Below are 19,076 nucleotides of genomic sequence, written 5' to 3' on the forward strand. Positions count from 1 at the left end.
CTTTGGCCAAAAGCAACCCATCTATTGCTTCCTTGTACTGTCTGTTTTCTTTAATTGGTTCCTTCAGTCACATCCTCTTCACTCTTTATTCACTAATTTTCTGTCTGTGAAAATACCTCGATATCCTCTATCTAACTTTATACCATCTCCACTGCTAGACTTTAAAAACCTCCACTTGATTGCCTCTTCATAAGCTACCATACTCTTCCTTCTTACTACCCATTCCCTTCCCAATACTTCTTAGTCTGACTTCCAACCACATCACTCACCTGAAACTGTTTTTTTCAAGTTTATCAGTAATCTCTTAATTGCTAAACCCAATGGACCATTCTCAGTCCTTATCCTTCTTGATCTCTTAGTAGCACCGGACATTGTTGAGTACCTTCTCCTCTTCCACAGTATCTCCTCTCCACTGGTTTCCACAACACTGTGTTCCCCTAATTTTCCTCCGAGCTGTGTAAACCACTCATCAGTGCCCCTTAATGGATCATCCGACATGTTCTACCCCTATTTGTGGGTATACTCTAGGTCTCTATCCGGAGCCATCTTTTTTGTCCTTTTTCTTTGCTACTTCCTCCTCTTTTTCCCCTTTTAACTCTCCTCCCCACCCCCTTCATGAGTTCTTAACCGTTTTTTCCTTGTCCCTTAAGGCAGTCTGGTCAAGACTATGGACTCCTCAGAACAATGCTCCAAATAACAAAATAAAGGAAATGAATTATATTTGAAATAATTATGAAAACACTTGTTTTACTTAGGAAGAAGGAGTTTGGGGGTGAGATTATGAGGTCCATTTTGAACACACTGAAAGCGAGATGACTGTAGTGCGTCCAAATGGAGCTGTCCAGCTCTTTGGGGTGATGTGAAACTGTGGCTCAGGAGAAAGATTGCTGTATTTTTAGATTTGCGATCAATCTGCAGAGAAATGTTAATTAAATCCATAAGAGCTGATGAGATCAACAATAAAGAGGTGTTCCCAGCTCTGTTCATTCTTGGACTGAAATCTTATACTGCTCTTTACTCCCTGTGTGCCTTTGAACAAGTGACATCATCTTTCTGGGCTTTTGTTTTCTCATTAGAAAAGGAGGGATTGAATCACCTCTGAATTCCCTTCCAAATATAAAATGCTATGATACTACTGGATTTGTAGATCTGGTGAACCTTTTAAACATAGTATGTCTTTATTTTATTTAAATATTTGACAAGTATTTTTGTCAACAAGATGGACAAATATGGGCTGAGTGGTAACTGGCACAGTTGAGCAGTTGGTTAAAATGATTTTACCCAAGAAGTGTTGACATGAATGTATGGCAACCTAGGAAAAGCCATGCTTCATGACCTTGCCTTGTTTAATATTTGTTAATCAATAACTTGGGTAAAGACATAGAAAATATACTTATCAAATTTTCAGATAACATAATGTCAGAAGCATAGCTACTATGTTACATAACAGAATAGAGATTTAGAATGTTATTTTGAGTGAAATATTGGATTTAACAAAACTCATCTAATATTTATTCAACATATATGCATATATGTACATGTATAGTAACTAGTTTGTATAATTTTCACATAAGGGGAGGCAAAAGTTCCATTGTGATGTGCACTGATTAGACTGCAGGTTTGAGTACTCTGTCCAAAAAAGAACCTTGATAAGCTAAAACTCATCCCAACCAGGATAACCAGGATGGTAACAAGTAAGAAAATGATGACATATAAGGAATGGTTAGAGGAATCTACAGAAGAGAGAGTTTAGGGAGATATGATAACTGCTTTCAAATATTTGAAGAACTGCCATATTAGGGGGAAATTATTCATGTTGTATTCCCCTTAGGTGCAAAAGTACTTGGTCAGAATGTTGGATAGAGTGCTGGACCTGCTGTTAAGGAGATCAAAGTTCAAATCCAGCTTCAGACATTTGCTAGCTTTGTGACACTGGGCAAGTCACTTAACATCTCTCTCTGCCTCATCTGTGAAATGGAAATAATGCTATCATTTACCTCCCAGGGTGGGTTGTTGTGGGAATAGAAAAGAGGTAACATATGTTTAAGCACTTTGCCAACTGCCAAATCACTCAATCGGTAACCTATTGGCATTTCTTAAGTGCCTACAATGTGCTAAGCTATAAATGGAGAGAGATACACACATTATATATTATATATACACATATGCAATACATAGCACATACACATATGTGTATGCATATTATGTATATATATAGTATTACATATTATATATTACTGTATTATGCATATGCATATATATTATATATTGCACATAGGCATATGTTCTGTTGTGGGCCATAAACATTCTGTAAGCCTTAAAATACTTCATGGATATAGGTTACAGGTATTACGTATGGAAACTCACCCTTTGCAGCTAAGTACTTACTCAAAGAAACATCAGGGCTATTTAAACCATAAAGACCATTTAGACCATTCTCTGAGTCTAGATAGCCACGACGCATAACTATCTAGGAACTAAAGGGTGTTCAGCATTCAAAGCCGTAGCTCATGAGCCCTCACTACTGTATTTATATTCACCAGTCAGTCTCCAAGCACATTAATTCAAAACAAAATCCTCTTAACCAAACAGCATAGCAAATAAATTAATAAAGAATAACCTCCCAAGATACACGAGCAAATTATCCCAGAAGTCAGTATACCACCAGTGAGGGGATAGTAGACATTCAGAAAAAAGTCATGGACATACCAAGGATATGCACATAGAGATACATGACCAGGGGATATTCACAAAGAGGAACATGCCCAGAACTCACTTTGCCAGGGCAATTGCAGGCAGGGCACATGTGTGAAGAATGTATGTGACTAGGGCATGTATGATTCCACAGCGCATTTACTCCTCTGATATCACAGAGCTGCTAATACCCCTGGTTCCATCACGGTTCCACTCTCTGAGGGTCTTGTCTCAGCTTCCTGTCCTTGCACCTCTGTTTGCCTCTATTTCCCAACTGTAAAACTGAAATAATAACAACACTTCCCTCGAAGGGTAGTTGTGAGCATCCAATGAAGTATTTATTTGAAAAAGCACTTGGCACACAGTGGCTGGCACACAGTAGGCATTATAGAAATGCTCATTTGCTCTCTCTCCTCCTCCCTCCCCCCATGCTTTCGGAGTCGGGCATCTTGGTCCTGGTCATCCTATCTCTTCTCTACTGGGCATTTTTTGTGGTTCCTGCCAGGCTCTGGCTGCCAAGTTGTTCTCTCCTGCCATCTACTGGGTACAACAAGCTCTTCATTCTCCAATACTATCTACTGGCTCTGCCAGTATCTACTGAGATAGGCTAACCAGAAAACCTCTCTCTGACAGTCAGGTTGAGCCACATTGTTACTGGTGATAATGAGCCATAGCATCTAAGTAAAGGCAGGTAAAAAACCACCCCTTGGCTCAGATTAAGTCTATTCTTTTAACTACCTGTTCGGTGATGTTTTGAAGTTATGATTCTGAACAATTATCTAAATTAGAGTTAGAAACTGTTGGCTTTAGAAATGCCTTCCTTTTTAACTTCTTATTAAAATTCTGTGTACCCAAAATCCAATTCAAGAACTCTGGTCCCCCTTGCCGTCCCCCACAAGAAACCCAGAAGCCATGCAATAGCTGGAGCTATGACCCTCACTTAGTATACAAGATTCTCTCTGACTGATAGGTTGAACAGGTTGTGTTTATCCTTCCTTTCCAAAGAGGACCACAGCATCAGGGAAATGATGACTGATTTAAGATGACTGATAGGAGTGAGGGAGGGCTGTGCAAGGTCACCAGCCTCACTTTCTCCTCCAGAGCCATCTGGGTCCAGTAGTCTAATAGTCATCAGGATGACTGGAGATGGCCCAGGATGCAGTGGGAGACCCTTTTAGACTAAGGCCTTTTCAGGTTCTCATTTTGAGTAAAGTAGTGTTCATTCAGTGAATAGGCCTCTTAAAGAGTTGAGTCAAGGAATGGCCCCTTTAATTTAAAAAAAATAAAAAAAATCAAACTGGGAGAGGAGACCCTTAGAGTTGCAGGTCAAAAGAGAAAGTTACTATCGACATTCACTCTGAGCCTGGAGGGCCCAAAATATAGTCATTAACTGGTGCTTGGGCAGAGATTTATTGTGGTCCAATCTATGAGCTCCAAAGTGAAATGAGTTTAAGGGGAAGGAAGGAAGGAAGGAAGGAAGGAAGGAAGGAAGGAAGGAAGGAAGGAAGGAAGGAAGGAAGGAAGGAAGGAAGGAAGGGAGGGAGGAAGGAAGGAAGGAAGGAAGGAAGGAAGGAAGGAAGGAAGGAAGGAAGGAAGGAAGGGAGGGAGGGAGGGAGGAAGGGAGGAAGGAAGGAGGGAAAGAAAAGGAAAGGGATCTAGCCTGAATATCTGGCCACTGGATCCAGATGGGTCTGGAAGAAAAAGTGAGGCTGGTGACTTTGCACAGCCCTGCCTCACTCAAATCAAAGTCAAATGCAAGTCATGTCATCATTTCCCTGATGTCACAGTCCTCTTCCAAAATGATGGACAAGCACAACCTGGTGGTAGTGTGAGCTGCCTGAATGAGGACCCAGCCAACTGGGTAAGTTGGAAACAAGAACAAAGATAAAGGGGCAAGGTTCTGATCCTGGTCCATATTGCTGCTTTGATTAGGTTTATCTGTCACAGCAAAGTGCATTTCACATATATGGTGATGCCATTTGTTTATTTATTTCCTTGTGTTGTATTAACACTACTAATTGTTGGTATTACTTTTCAATCTCCTTTCTCCTTCAGGATGTTTCCCTTCAATGGATCGGATCATTTGTCATCATGGATAAAGGGGGGAGGGAGGAGGAGGTAAAGGCAGAAGGAATACTGCTACATATTTGCTAACAACCTGAGATAAGCTCTCTTGCCTGGAATCATTAGTCTGTTAAAGCCTAGAAATGATATTATTCTTTGCCTAGACCAAAGCTTAAAAATACAGTATAAGAATTTTTCCGCTTAATATACTAGAAAACTCCTGAAATCATTTTGCATCATCCTTTCTTGATCATTATATAATCTTGTAGATTATCTCTATCCGTGTCATATTCTTCTACTAGGCTATAAACTCCATCAGGGCAGGGACATGTTTTAACTAAACTTTGAATTTCTCTTAGTGAAAAAAACAATGTTTTTAATGTCGTATGTGTATAACATGGGCAGCTAGGTGATTTAGTGGATAAATTGTCTGCCCTGCAGTAAGGAGGACATGAATTCAAATCTGACCTCATATTTATTACCCATGTGACCCTGAGCCAGTCACTTAACACTGTTTGCCTCGGTTTCCTCATCTGTGAAATAAACTGAAGAAGGAAATTGCAAACCACTCTAATATCTTTGCCAAGAAAACCTCAACTGAAACAATTCAACAATAACAACGAAAATGTGTATAACTAATGTTTTTGGAATTTTGAACAAATGAATATATTCCAACTTTAACATGAATTTGTATTAAGCTAATTATATATCCCATGAAATTTGGGGGATCTTGGATGTAATAGACTCATTCCTAAGTCTGTGGAAATGAAAAAATCATGAAATAAAATATCAAAAGAAAACAGAGTCCTGATACAACTAAAACAATATTGAAACACTACAAATAATTTTTAAAAAACCTACTCATATGCCCACAGTAATGTAATATACTCAAAATGAGTACTAGTAAGGAAGGGAAAGGAATAAGCATTTATTAAGTGCCTACTACATGCCAGACACCATGCTAAATGTCTTACAAATGTTATCACATTCAATCCTCATAAGAAAGCTGAGAGGTAGATGCCATAATGAGCCATTTTACAGTTGAGAAAACTGAAACAGACAAAGGTCAAGGGACTTGCCCAGGGTCATACAACTAGTCATACCTGACTCTGAGTTTTCTTGGCAAAGATCTCCTTCTCCAGCTCATTTTACAGATGAGGAAACTGAGGCAAATAGAGTTAAAAGTTAACATGATGGAAAATGCTTTCCAAATCCAGAAAAAAAAACCAACAACTAAGGAGTCTGAACGCAGATTGAAACATACTACTTGCGTTCTCTCCTTTTGTTGTTTCTTCTTTCTCATGGTTCCTACCATTATTTCTAATTCTTCCTTACAACATGACTAATGTGGAAACAAGCCTATATCATATTGCACGCTGTGTTCAGGAGGGGAGAAGGGAGAGGGGGAGAGAAAATTTGGAACTCAAAATCTTATGAAAATGAATATTGAAAACTAAAAATAAATAAGCTAATTAATATTTTTTTCAAAACAAAAAGAGTTAAGACTCTCTCTCCCAGGGTCACACAGCTAGTAACTGTTGAAGGTCAGATTTTAATTCAGGAAGATATCTTTCTGACTCCAGGTCTAGCGTTCTTTCCACTGTGCCACCTAGCTGCCAAGTGTTAGCAAAATGCCAAGAGCTCTGGCAAGACAATATACAAATTTACCATGTTCCAGAAGTTGTTTCTGTCATATACGCCACAGCCATTTAGGTTTTGGCAACTTAGCTGAGTTTTCTCTCCCATCTCAAACCAACCTTAACATTCTTGGCATTATACTCAAAGCCTTGAAAGATAATTGTTTCATAGCTGGAGATCACCATGGCAGATCAGAAATAATATTCCATGCTCTGACAGAGGGCATGAGTTCAAGTACTAAATCTTCCCCTACTAGCTGTGTGGTCTCAGCTAATTCATCAAATTTGACTTCAGCTTCCTCATCAATAACAGGATGGAGTGGCTCTGCTAATCCAACTGCTACGCTTTTTTTTCTATTCTTAACTGACTTAGTTGGGTGTTGTTTATAATATCTGCTGCTTTCCCATGATGAATCAACGAGTGAACTGGAAAAAAATATTCTATTTATGAATATATAACTATTAATTTTTTGGTAGTCTTTTCCAGCTGAAACACAGCAGGCAGAAATTCATTCAAGAAAAGATAATCAGTTAATTCTATCTCCTATCACTTTGCTACTGTACACCTTATTGTCTTGGTGAACAAAATATTCCTAAAATTGATAACTGAAAATTACAGAATTAAAAGTTTCGCAGCCGTCTATTTGTTCTGATTTCCCGATCAAAAAAGATACCATGATGAAACTTGAAACATTTCAGAACAGTAAGGCTTGTACCTGAGACACCTAGTGAATTGGTTAGTGACACATATCTTCTCGCATTTTTAATGTTATATACCAACAGGATGACATAAATGATTCTAAAGGACGGAATAAAAAGCAACTACGAGTGGGAGAAATCCAGGAAACAAACTCCCTCCAGAATAAACTCAAGTTGTTTCTAAATAGTTTTCCTAATAAAAGATTTGGTTCCCTTTGAATGAACACCATGACAACAAGAGGCCTTTGTTTCATATATTGTAAATACATAATTATTTTCTGAGTTTCAGGATCCATAAGAAAAGAAAGCCCATTCCCAGTGTTAAATGAGTATACTCTTAATAGAACCCAATTTAACAACATGGAGTTAGTCTGCCATCTAGTGATCATCGACTAAGATTACGTTTCATATACTTTCTGGAATACCACCAGACTTCCAAGGTAGCTCCTTTCTTCTGCTTTTATGTGAAGGGGATCCATGTAATTTAGATGCATGACACTTTATGGACAAAGTGTCCACAAACAAGTAGGCAGTGCCTGCTACCTGGATGGAGTGCCAGGTCTGGAATCAAGAAGACATGAATTCAGACCTGGCACCAGACACCTACTGGTTGTGTGATCGTAGGTAAGTCACTTAACCTGTTTGCCTCAGTCTCCTCATCTGTAAAATAGGAATAACCACCTCCCAGGGCTGTTGTAAAGATCGCGTGAAATAATGTTTATAAAATGCTCTTAGCAGTTTAGTGTGATACGCTGTGAATACACCACGTGATATAAAGGGCCCCACAGTCATGTAAGCAGCCCCAATTGGTTCATGTGCCATCTTCCTCAAGGCATCAAAAATCAGTGCATTGCTATATTAACTATCAAGGGGCTGTACTATTTGAGCTGCTCATTAGATAATGCTCTCCTTGAGGTACCAATTCAGCAGCCAATTCAGTTGCTCACTGGAACTTAAGCTTCCCCAAAGTCTCAACATTGGTCACCAAAGGACACTCAGCCTGCAAACACCTAAACCACTCTCTCCCTACCCTCACCCCCACTCCATAATCAAGTCACCATAACTTTAAGTGGTGGGATTGGCTAGTTTCAAATTTAGCTAAGGAATGATAAGGAATATCCACATCTTTAATATGCTTTCTTTTTTAATAACCCCTACATGCACAGGACACAGGTACTCAGCATACTGTGGTCATACAGTATATTGAACATAGGGAAAATGAAAGAGAAAACATTAAGGCCTCCTATAGACTTCTGCCTCTAATCATCTCCCCATATTCCTCTTGCTTATCCTACTTTTGGGGGGTATGGCCAGGTAACTCCTAAACCTCATATCTACCATTTGCTACAGAGGTCAGAGGAAGAGGAGTGCGTGTCAAGGAACCATACTCAAAGCTATATGTAAACTAAGGAAAGTAAGGGAAACCTGTAGGATAGATGAGAAACTACCCATACCTTCATCAAGATCCTTCTCATTCCCCAAGTCCCGGGGATTCACAAGAGCTCATACTCTTAAGGAATCGGGTCCTTCTCTCCTCCTTAGGTTCCTAAGTCCCACCTTAGCTCTAGGGTCTTGGTTGTCTCTCCCTTAGTCTTAGATCCTCCTCCTTTGGTCCCAGGCACCTCAGATAGAATATCAGGTTGCAGTATCCAGGAGCCACTACCTCCTAGTATTTTGTAATCCTAAAGTTAGCTGCCAGTCATGTCTACATGTTGAGCAGAAATCCTCAGTACAATCATAGAGGTTCTCTTCTCCCCGTTCCCAGGACAGCCAGGAGGTCTCTGTCTTAAGGGCAAGCAGAAGGAAACTCCAGACCTATGAACCCATGGGTCCGACTTGTCAGTTCCCAGTCTCTTTCAGGAAGCTTCTTGCACATCCTGAGCCATACTTTGGGCAATCCTACTTAAATCTTTCCTTCTGAATTTTTAGCAACAAAACTACTCGTCTTCAAAACAAAACGTGTAATTCAAACAGATAAAAAGTCATTGCATTGGCACAGATTTCATATTCAAATAAATAATATTTACTTGCAAACAATATACTCAGCATAAATCAGACATCTAATACTATGAATTTGCTTAATAAACATTCCCTTCATGGATAGTCCTAAGGTAAATTTTAAATTAATGATTGAAAACTAGTTATCAAAAATCATTTAAGTAGAAGTAATTATTTTTTCAACTCTATAGTTTTACAGATCAGGAAGCTAAGGCCCTTAGAGGTAAGGTCTCTCAGAATTAATGCAATCCAAATGAAGGAAGTTTTGCTGCAGACTTACAGAATCACAGATTTAGTGCTAGAAAAGATGTCAGAGACCACAGAGTACAAATCCCTCAATTTGTTCACAAAGAGGCCAATGACTTGCCCAGGGTCAAACAGTTAGCAAGTATCTGGGGCTGAGGGGAGACACGAACTTGGTCTTCCTGAGTTCCAAGTTCAGCACTCTATCCATTATACCATCTAGCCACCGGCATTTCCCTCTAGAGATCATAGAAATAATAACATCATACACATTTTCTCTAATTAGGAAGGTTTTTCTTGTTCCTTGGTGGCCTGAATTTTACATCTAACTGAGAGAACTGAAGTAACGGAGGCATCCTATTCAATGGGTGAAAAAACTGCCTTTTTTTTTTTTAAACTAACTGTCCATCTTCATTGGTAGACTCATGAAACCACAGATCTTTCAAAGTATTATCATTGTTTCCTTCAAAGCTTTAAATCCCAAGTTGGAAGAGGTCATAGGATCTTTCTGAGGATATTACTCCCATCACCAACCTCTGCTTCCATTTGCCAACTCCTCCTACTTCTTCCTTTAGCATCCTCTTTCATTGCTCTTCAGTTTCCTTTGTGGTGACTTCTTGTGGAATTATCAGTTTCCTTGACTGGCTCTTTTAGACCATCGCACCTCCAACAGGATCAGTCTTCAGATTTTCGCAATGTTGATACATCCCTTTCTTTCCACAGGTGATGGCTGTTCCCCTGACCCCTCTACAGCTACTGGCAGTGGTGATCCTCATTTATCTCAATTTCATCAGGTCCACTCATGGCGGTGCCTATTATGGGATCAAACAGCTTCCACCTCAAATCCCAGCTCAGATACCCCAGTACCAGGCCCTAGGACAACAAGTACCTCACATGCCTTTGGGCAAAGATGGCCTTCCCATGGGTAAGGAGATGCCCCCCATGCAGTATGGCAAAGAATACCCACACCTACCCCAGTATATGAAGGAAATTCCACAGGTGCCCAGGATGGGCAAGGAGGCAGCTCCCAAGAAAAGCAAAGGTAAAATCAATTAATCAATAAGTCCTTGCTAAGCAACTAGTGAATAGGAGGCACAGTGCTAGGTGCTGGGGATATAAGCTCAATGAGTATGAAACCATCCCTACACACAAAGCACTTGCATTCTAGTGGGGAGAAGAGAAGTGCATTTCTACATATATGCAGCACAAGTATAAAGTGAACACACACACACACACACACACACACACGTGGTAAAATACCAGTTAGCTTGGAAGTGAGAACCCTAGCAGGGGGAAGCATCAGAAAATGCTTCATGCAGAAGTTGATACCTGAGCTAAATCTTAAGGGAAGAGAGCGCTTCTATGAAGCAGGGTTAAGGAGGGAGTACATTCCAGGCATGGGGGAGAGCCCTGCAAAGAGAGATGGAGCGTTGTTTGAAGAGGAGAAAGAGGGACAATTTGACTGGATTGCCACTGGCCAATGAAACTGGGAAGATAGGCTGGAACCAGGTTGAAGAGGGTTTCTGAAAGCTAAACAGGCAGTAGGAAGCCATTGGAGTTGATTGAGTAGAAGACTCATTGTGGTCTTTCCTTCAGAAAAGTTACTTTGGCTCCAAGCATGTAAGATGAATTAGTAGGGGCAAAGTCAAAACAAATGACAACTTTCCAAATCCTTTTTTTCAACAGGTGTTTATTAAGTGAATGCTATGGATAGACTACTGTGATAGGTAGGATGGGTAGTGGAATGCAAAGATAAAGAAGACATTACCTCTGCTTATAAGATAATGTGGCCTCAGATTTCCTAATCTGCAAAATGGGAAGTTGGACTAGAGCAACAGTGGGGAACCTGGGGCCTCAAGGCCACATGTGGCCCTCTAGGTCCTCAAGTGTGATCCTTTGACTAAATCCAAACATCACAGAACAAATCCCTTTAATAAAAGAATTTGTTCTGTAAAACTTGGACTCAGTCCAAAGGTCACATGTGGCCTTGAGGCAACACAGGTTCCCTACCTCTGAACTATAGAGTTTCTGAGTTCCCTTTAGTTTACATTTATGATCTGTGATCTGTGGTCCTAAGGATATAGAGGGTAAAAAAAAGCATGTTTTGAATTTTACTTTTTACTTTTCTGTTTGTCCTTGTAAAATGCCTACTGAGTGTCAGGCACTGCACCAGGAGCTGTACAAAGAGTTCTTGTGTGTTTGTCCTTTATTCTCGAAATGGACCATGACATCAGGGAGATGATGACATGACTGGCAGTTGACTTTGACTTGAGTGAGGGAGGGTGGTGCAAGGTCACCAACCTCACTTTCTCCTCCAGAGCTATCTGAGTCTAGTGGCCAAATATCTATCAGGACAACTGGAGATGGCCCGGGATGCAGTGGGAGACCTTGGCCCTTTTAGGCTAAAACCTTTTCAGGTTCTCATTTTGTAAAATAAGACACAATGCTTAGGAGGATTCTCTCTCTAAAAAAGAGAGAACAGACAGTTAATCAACAAGCATTTATTAAGAACACACTATGTGCTAGACATTATATTAAGAGCTGAGGATACAAAGGAAGGCAAAAACACAGTCTCTTACCTCAATGAGCTCACATTCTAATGGGGGCAACCATTTGCATGCACAATATGCAAATAACTATACACATGCAAGTTATATATTGTCTAAACAGAAGGCCCCAGGAGAGGGCAAGGGGAGAGACTAGAAGGACCTCCTACAAAGGCTGGGATTTGAGCTGATTCTTGAAGGATACCAGGGAAGGAAGAAGGCAAGAGGTGAGGAGAGAGAACATTCTAGATGTGGGAGGCAACCAAAATCTTAAGGGATATCCACAGTTAACAGACATGACCTGGATCCAGCAAAAGGAGACTGAGGAGTTGTATTGCCCAGGCAATATTCACAGCATCGAGGACATAGTTCTGAATCACAAAGTATAATAGACTCTCCATATAGAAGGCAGAAGAAAAATATTTGTTCAGACACCAGAAAGCCAGATCCATCATAGTAACTAAGAAATCAATACACATTAGCACTGCAGGGGACAAAGCCATTCCCAAACCTTCCCCACCCTGCCTGAGCCTTCCCACAAGTGAACGCTCATAACACTAGCTGTGCTTGCCTGAGTCCTCTCTCTCCTCCACCCCAACTGCTCTCACCAACTTCCTCTCAGATCTGCTCCACTCTTTCTGTTCCACCTGCTCATCAAGCTCCTCTCACCACATGTAACTTAAGTTTCCATGTGATTTAAGCAGGTCACATGGGCCTATTAATGAATGGAAAAGATATTTCCATTTAAATTACCATTATAGTAGTGGTCAGACAAGTAGGAAGAAAGCCTAGAGAGAATAGTATCCCCGAAACCTAGATAATGCAGAAAAGAGGGTGATCAATAGTGTGGAAGGTTACAAAGAGGTGAAGAAGGATGCAGACTAAGAGAAAGCCATCAGATCTGGCAATTATGAAATCATTTTTATAAAAACTAAAATCAAGGGGAAAATGAATGAAAAATGCTTTTATTAAGTGTTTACTGCGTGCCAAACATTACGCACTGGGAATACAAACAGGAAAAAAAAAATTCAACCAGCTCATGCTCTATTGGGGGAGGTAATACCTAAAAAAATAATTAGCTAAAGGGTAGATGGAAAAAACTGGAAGTCCTAAGAGAACACGTACCAAGAATCCCTACTTTCTTCATTCTCTGATGTTACAATTTAATACAAAGTAGTACATTGACTTCGTAAGGGAATATATGATATACTGAAGTTACAGTCAATTCTTGGCTGTTCAGGGACTGATAATCCAAACTATGGATTTGGTTTTCCTCCTTTCCCTACTAATGCCTCTGCTTTGGTCATTTCTGTACTGCTTCGGTTCAGCACCATGCAATGGACAGAGGAAAAGGAAAGAATGAGAACCACATCAAGTCATTTTGCTCCCTGTTAGCAGCTCTATAGATATAAAAATATAGTGCTCAGAAATATATATATAAATAATATATAATAGTATACAATAACATATATAATAGAATTGTTATATATATAATGTGATAATATAAAAATTATATATAAAATGTCCCTATAGAAAGATATAGTGATCAGAAATGCCATTGCTATTAACCAGAATGGATTTCTGCTATTACCTTAATATTTCATTTATTCATGACCCAACTTAGTATAGAAAACCAAGAATTTTTTGCATTTTGAGTTTATCTCAATTTCATTACTGCTATTGACAATGATCACTTATAGTCATCTGTTCTTATGACTAAAATTAGAGTTGTGACAAAGAATTACAATATTGAATTATTCAGTTAAGGACTTTAGGAAAGAAAAGTACAATTCAGAAGACTTCAGCAAGTCTCTTTAATTCTAGACAGAAGGGCAGAGTGAAATATTACAATACTGTACACACACAACAGAACGGTTCTCTTCTTTTGTGAGGAGACACACGTAATTACAAAAATCCCAGCATATTAATCCCAATGAGGTACAGTAGAAAGAACATTGACTTTGGAGTCAGAGGATCTGAATTCAAATCCCACCGTTGATATTTGCTTCCTGTGCCCTTAGGCAGATTACTTACCCCACCTATATCTCAGGTTCTTATTTGTTAGGATGTTAGATGATCTCTCAGGTTCCTTCTGGCTCTGGATATGATCCTATGTTCCCTATACTCACAGTTGAGAAGATAGAAAATACATCTTCCCTCCATCTGATATTTTATTCATTCATTCATTTAAAAAAAATAGTAATAGCTTACTATGCACAAGACATTTGACAGCTCCTTTTCAGCTCCTTTTGGTTTTCAGGCTTTTCCCAGGTGTGTCTGACTGTTCATGACCTCAGTTTTCTTGACAAAGATACTGAAGTGGTTTGCCATTTCCTTCTCCAGCTTATTTTAGAGGTGAGGAAACTTAGGCAAACAGAGTTAAGTGACTTGCCCTGGGTCACACAGCTAATAAGTGTCTGGTTTGAATTCAGGATAATGAGTCTTCCTGACTCCAGGCCCACCACTCTATCCACTGGGCCACCAAGCTGCCCCTAATTAGCTCCTTAGGGTGATTCAAAGATAAGGAGAATGGATCTCTACCTTCAAGAAGATTATACTCTAGTAGAAGAGAGTAGATAAGTATACAAATGCATTTAATGCAGAGTATGGTTCAATAACTAAGAATAAGTGAGTACACAATCAAAGTATGCTGGGACTTCAGATGAGGAAGCAATCACTTCTGTCTAGAAGGATCAAAGAAGACTCTGCAGGAGGAGATGTCATTGAAACCAAGCTTTGAAGGATACAAAAGAATGTATTCCAGATATGAGTCATGAAGAGGAAGCCTGAGATGTGCCTCCCAAATAGTGGAGAGTCTTATCTGAAATTTAATATAAAAGAAAGTTATAAATAGAAGGGAGGGCAAGAAACAGAACATGAAAGACTTTGAACACTAAATTGGGGAGTTTGAATTTTATTCCAAAGACAATAGAGAAGCATCAAAGATATTTGAGCAATGGGTATGGCAGGATCCAAAATGTATATTAGGAAGATTAATTTGGCAACTTCATGAAGAATGGTTTAGAGGAGAATGAGCTGGGAGGGAACTATGGCAGTTAAGATAAGAAATAATGAGGGTCTGAACTCAGGGAGGGATGTGGATAATGGAAAGGAAGGGATGACTGTGAGAGATACTGTTTTAATCAAATAGACAGGACTTGTCAATAGACTAGAAGTAAAGGCTGAAGGAGAGCAAAGGAAGTCGATAAATATTTATTAGGTACCAACTAAGTGCCAGGCATTGTGCTAAGTACTAGGGATACAAAATGAGTCTAAAGACAGGAGCTTTCAGTCTAATGAGGGAGACATTACTCAAGCAACTATGTACAAATAAGCTATATTCAAGATAAATAGCAGATAAAGAAGAGAGGGAAGATTCTAGCATTAAGAGAGATCGGGAAAGATTCCTGTAGAAGAGTCAAGGATGTCTGTTGTGTTTTGAGTATAGCTGACTGGCTTCTTGGGAAGTCAGAAGGAAGAGCAGTGCTGTTTCACTAGCCAGCCCCAAAAGGAAAAAACAAAACAAAACATCAGAGCTTTTCATATTCTAAAACTATCCTTCAATGAAGCGTCAGCTTTATTCACTATATTTCTATAAAAGTATGGCACATGGTTCCTACTCTTTCCATCCCTGTTCATTATTCTCCTAAATAAATAGTGTCTTAATTTAGCTGAACTAAGCAGGGCCTCAGTTTTGTTGAAGTTAAGGCTAATGGAATGGATCTCACCATGCATCTCTCTCTCTCTCTCTCTCTCTCTCTCTCTCTCTCTCTCTCTCTCTCTCTCTCTCTCTCTCTCTCTCTCAATAGAAATACCATTAGCCAGTTTAAGAGGAGAACAAGGTCCCCGTGGAGAACCTGGCCCAAGAGGACCACCAGGACCCCCAGGTTTACCAGGCCAAGGGATACCAGGAATCAAAGGAAAACCAGGCCCACAAGGCTATCCAGGGATTGGCAAGCCAGGTATGCCTGGAATGCCAGGAAAACCTGGAGGCGTAGGAATGCCTGGGGCAAAGGGTGAAATAGGACCAAAAGGAGAGATCGGACCTATGGGCATGCCAGGACCACAGGGACCTCCAGGGCCTCATGGACTTCCTGGTATTGGAAAACCAGGTGGCCCAGGGCTACCAGGACAACCAGGACCAAAGGGTGAACCAGGACCCAAAGGACAACCAGGACTTCCTGGTCTTCAAGGGCCTAAAGGAGAGAAGGGCTTTGGGATGCCAGGTTTGCCAGGACTAAAAGGTCCCCCTGGGATGCATGGACCTCCTGGGCCTGTGGGGCTTCCAGGAATAGGAAAACCAGGAGTGACAGGATTCCCAGGGCCACAGGGTCCTCTAGGTAAACCAGGCCTTCAAGGTGAACCAGGACCACAGGGTCCCATAGGTGTACCTGGAATTCAAGGACCACCTGGTGTGCCTGGAGTTGGAAAGCCAGGTCAGGATGGCATCCCTGGACGACCTGGATTTCCCGGTGGTAAAGGGGAGCAAGGACTACCTGGGTTGCCAGGACCTCCTGGTCTCCCTGGGGTTGGGAAACCAGGTTTCCCAGGGCCTAAGGGTGACCGAGGTATGGGGGGTCTTCCTGGAGCTCTTGGACCTAGAGGAGAGAAAGGTCCTGCAGGTGCACCTGGGATGGGAGGGCCCCCAGGTGAGCCAGGCTTGCCTGGAATTCCAGGTCCCATGGGACCTCCAGGTGCTATTGGCTTCCCAGGGCCCAAAGGAGAAGGTGGAGCTATGGGGCCACAAGGACCATTGGGTCCCAAAGGTGAGCCAGGGTTACAGGGTTTCCCAGGGAAACCAGGTTTCCTTGGTGAAGTGGGACCCCCAGGCATGAGAGGTCTGCCAGGTCCAATTGGGCCCAAAGGAGAAGCTGGGCTTAAAGGCTTACCAGGCATCCCTGGAGCCCCTGGGCTCATTGGACCTAAAGGGGAACCAGGAATCCCAGGAGATCAGGGTTTACAAGGCCCATCTGGAATTCCAGGAATTGGGGGGCCAAGTGGTCCAATTGGACCTCCTGGAATCCCAGGCCCCAAAGGAGAACCAGGTCTACCAGGTCCTCCTGGGTTCCCTGGGGTAGGAAAGCCTGGGGTAGCAGGATTGCATGGACCACCAGGGAAGCCTGGGGCTCTGGGCCCTCAAGGCCAGCCTGGCCTTCCAGGTCCCCCAGGACCTCCAGGTCCTCCAGGTCCCCCAGCTGTGATGCCTCCCACACCACCAGCCCATGGAGAGTATTTGCCAGAAATGGGGCCAGGGATTGATGGAGTGAAAACCCCACATGCCTATGCGGGCAAGAAAGGCAAAAATGGAGGCGTAGCTTATGAGATGCCTGCATTTACAGCAGAGTTGACCACACCCTTCCCACCAGTGGGAGCCCCAGTGAAGTTTGACAAATTGCTTTACAACGGAAGGCAGAACTACAACCCCCAGACGGGCATCTTCACCTGTGAGGTCCCTGGTGTCTACTACTTTGCATACCATGTCCACTGCAAAGGCGGAAACGTGTGGGTGGCTTTGTTCAAGAACAACGATCCAATGATGTACACATATGACGAGTACAAAAAGGGCTTTCTTGACCAGGCATCAGGGAGCGCTGTGCTGCAGCTGAGACCCGGAGACCGGGTTTTTCTCCAGATGCCTTCAGAGCAAGCTGCTGGACTGTATGCTGGACAATATGTCCATTCTTCTTTTTCAGGATATTTATTATATCCCATGTAAATTTAAACCAAAAAGAAAAAAAAACACAAGGAAAAAAGACAGCGAAAGAAAACAAAACGAAGTGAAAGCAAAATCAAACACAAAACACATAATTGCTTCGGAGTGTTTATACTGTTGAAAAGTTATATTTAAATGGAAGTTTGGACCATAATATACAAAAAAGCCAAAAAACAAAAACAATAAAAATGCAAGTTTAATGTTCTGCAGAGCTTGTTATTAAAATGACAGGAAGAATCTATGTATCACATTTCTAACAGATGTTCTGTACCCACTGAAATCATATTAGCAAATATACATTATACACTTCCACAATACCATGCTTTCTAAAGTTCAGTCAAAACATTTCATTATGAAGGATCATTGCTAACACAAGTCATTCATTCATACTGTTTACTTAAAACTACACGAGAATAAATCTTAAAGAAGTATCAATGACCAAAACAAATCACATGCCACATTTACTTGCATTGTTTACCCCATATTTTCACAAGTATTTTACTAGTGAAACACAGGAAGGGGGGCAATTATGTAGTCATACTGCCCTTGCAGAGGTAATCTAAGGCAATGTAGACTATGCAGAGGATAGCTCCCTTCCAATAAACTGCTGGGGTTTTGGCAGCAGGATTCTCACTTGGGGCAGGGTTGTCACTTGGTGGGAGCCACTGAATCTATTAATCAACAAGTCACCTAGAAGATGTGGAGACAATGTACCCAGCACTGCAAGAAAGGCCATGGAGGACACAAAAAGGCAAGTCATGGGCTGTATCCTCAAGATGCTTACAAGATCGCTGGGAAATGAGAATGGTGATTAACCTGTTTATTCCTGAAATATCTTTTCCCCTGAGGTTTCTTCCATATGTTTTGGTTCCTGTTATTTCTTACTAGATCTAACCAGACCAAATAAAAAATAGAACACAACAACCTGAAGTTATTTGGGGAGAGGAGAGATTGGGGTCAATGAAATAAGTGTTCCCCACCCCACCCCACCCCAGTAGCCTTCAGACTCTGTATAATATTCATTAGCAGGTATCAATTGTATATCAAATGTATATTTATAAAAAAAAAATTGCCACTGTGAAGCCACAGCCAGAGAAAAGACAAACCACAATTTCTCAATCACTTTTCAATGTTGAAGGGACTTTCTTGCCTATAGCAATAACTATCTCAAATCAGTTCAAACTTTTTTAAGGATAAAATGTACCTTAAAAAAACTAAACCATTCCTTTATATACAGAGCAAAAACCTTTAGAATTATATGGGATGATAAACTTTTATTTGAAAATCAATATGTGAAACTTTGAAGTAAGTACATTGATGGTTTTCTGAAGTATGTGCTGAAACAGGACGTCAAGAACTGTTCTTACAGAAGTAAACTACAGAAGACCCAGTTATAATTTCAGAGGACAAAGATAGGACTTGATTTTTACGCTGCCCTATAGATGAAAGAAACAGCATGATGAAAGTTTACTGCAGTCTGAC

At 40.9% G+C, this 19,076-nt stretch overlaps 1 protein-coding gene across 2 annotated transcripts in view; it reads left to right on the forward strand.

Annotated features, from left to right (window-relative positions):
* Window positions 1-18,587, forward strand: part of COL8A1 (collagen type VIII alpha 1 chain) — a 222,784-nt gene extending 204,197 nt beyond the window's left edge. Inside the window, exons 3-4 of one of the 2 annotated variants that reach the window (XM_072615369.1) lie at window positions 10,059-10,377; window positions 15,691-18,587. In XM_072615369.1, the coding sequence (XP_072471470.1) occupies window positions 10,062-10,377; window positions 15,691-17,597 (2,223 nt within the window). In that variant the 5' untranslated portion in view covers window positions 10,059-10,061 and the 3' untranslated portion in view covers window positions 17,598-18,587. The remainder of the gene's footprint in view (window positions 1-10,058; window positions 10,378-15,690) is intronic. The other variant, XM_072615370.1, reaches the window with a different exon arrangement.
* The last annotated feature ends 489 nt before the right edge of the window (window positions 18,588-19,076 follow it).

The sequence above is a fragment of the Notamacropus eugenii genome, chromosome 5, assembly GCF_028372415.1.
Source record: "Notamacropus eugenii isolate mMacEug1 chromosome 5, mMacEug1.pri_v2, whole genome shotgun sequence".
NCBI lineage: Eukaryota > Metazoa > Chordata > Mammalia > Diprotodontia > Macropodidae > Notamacropus > Notamacropus eugenii.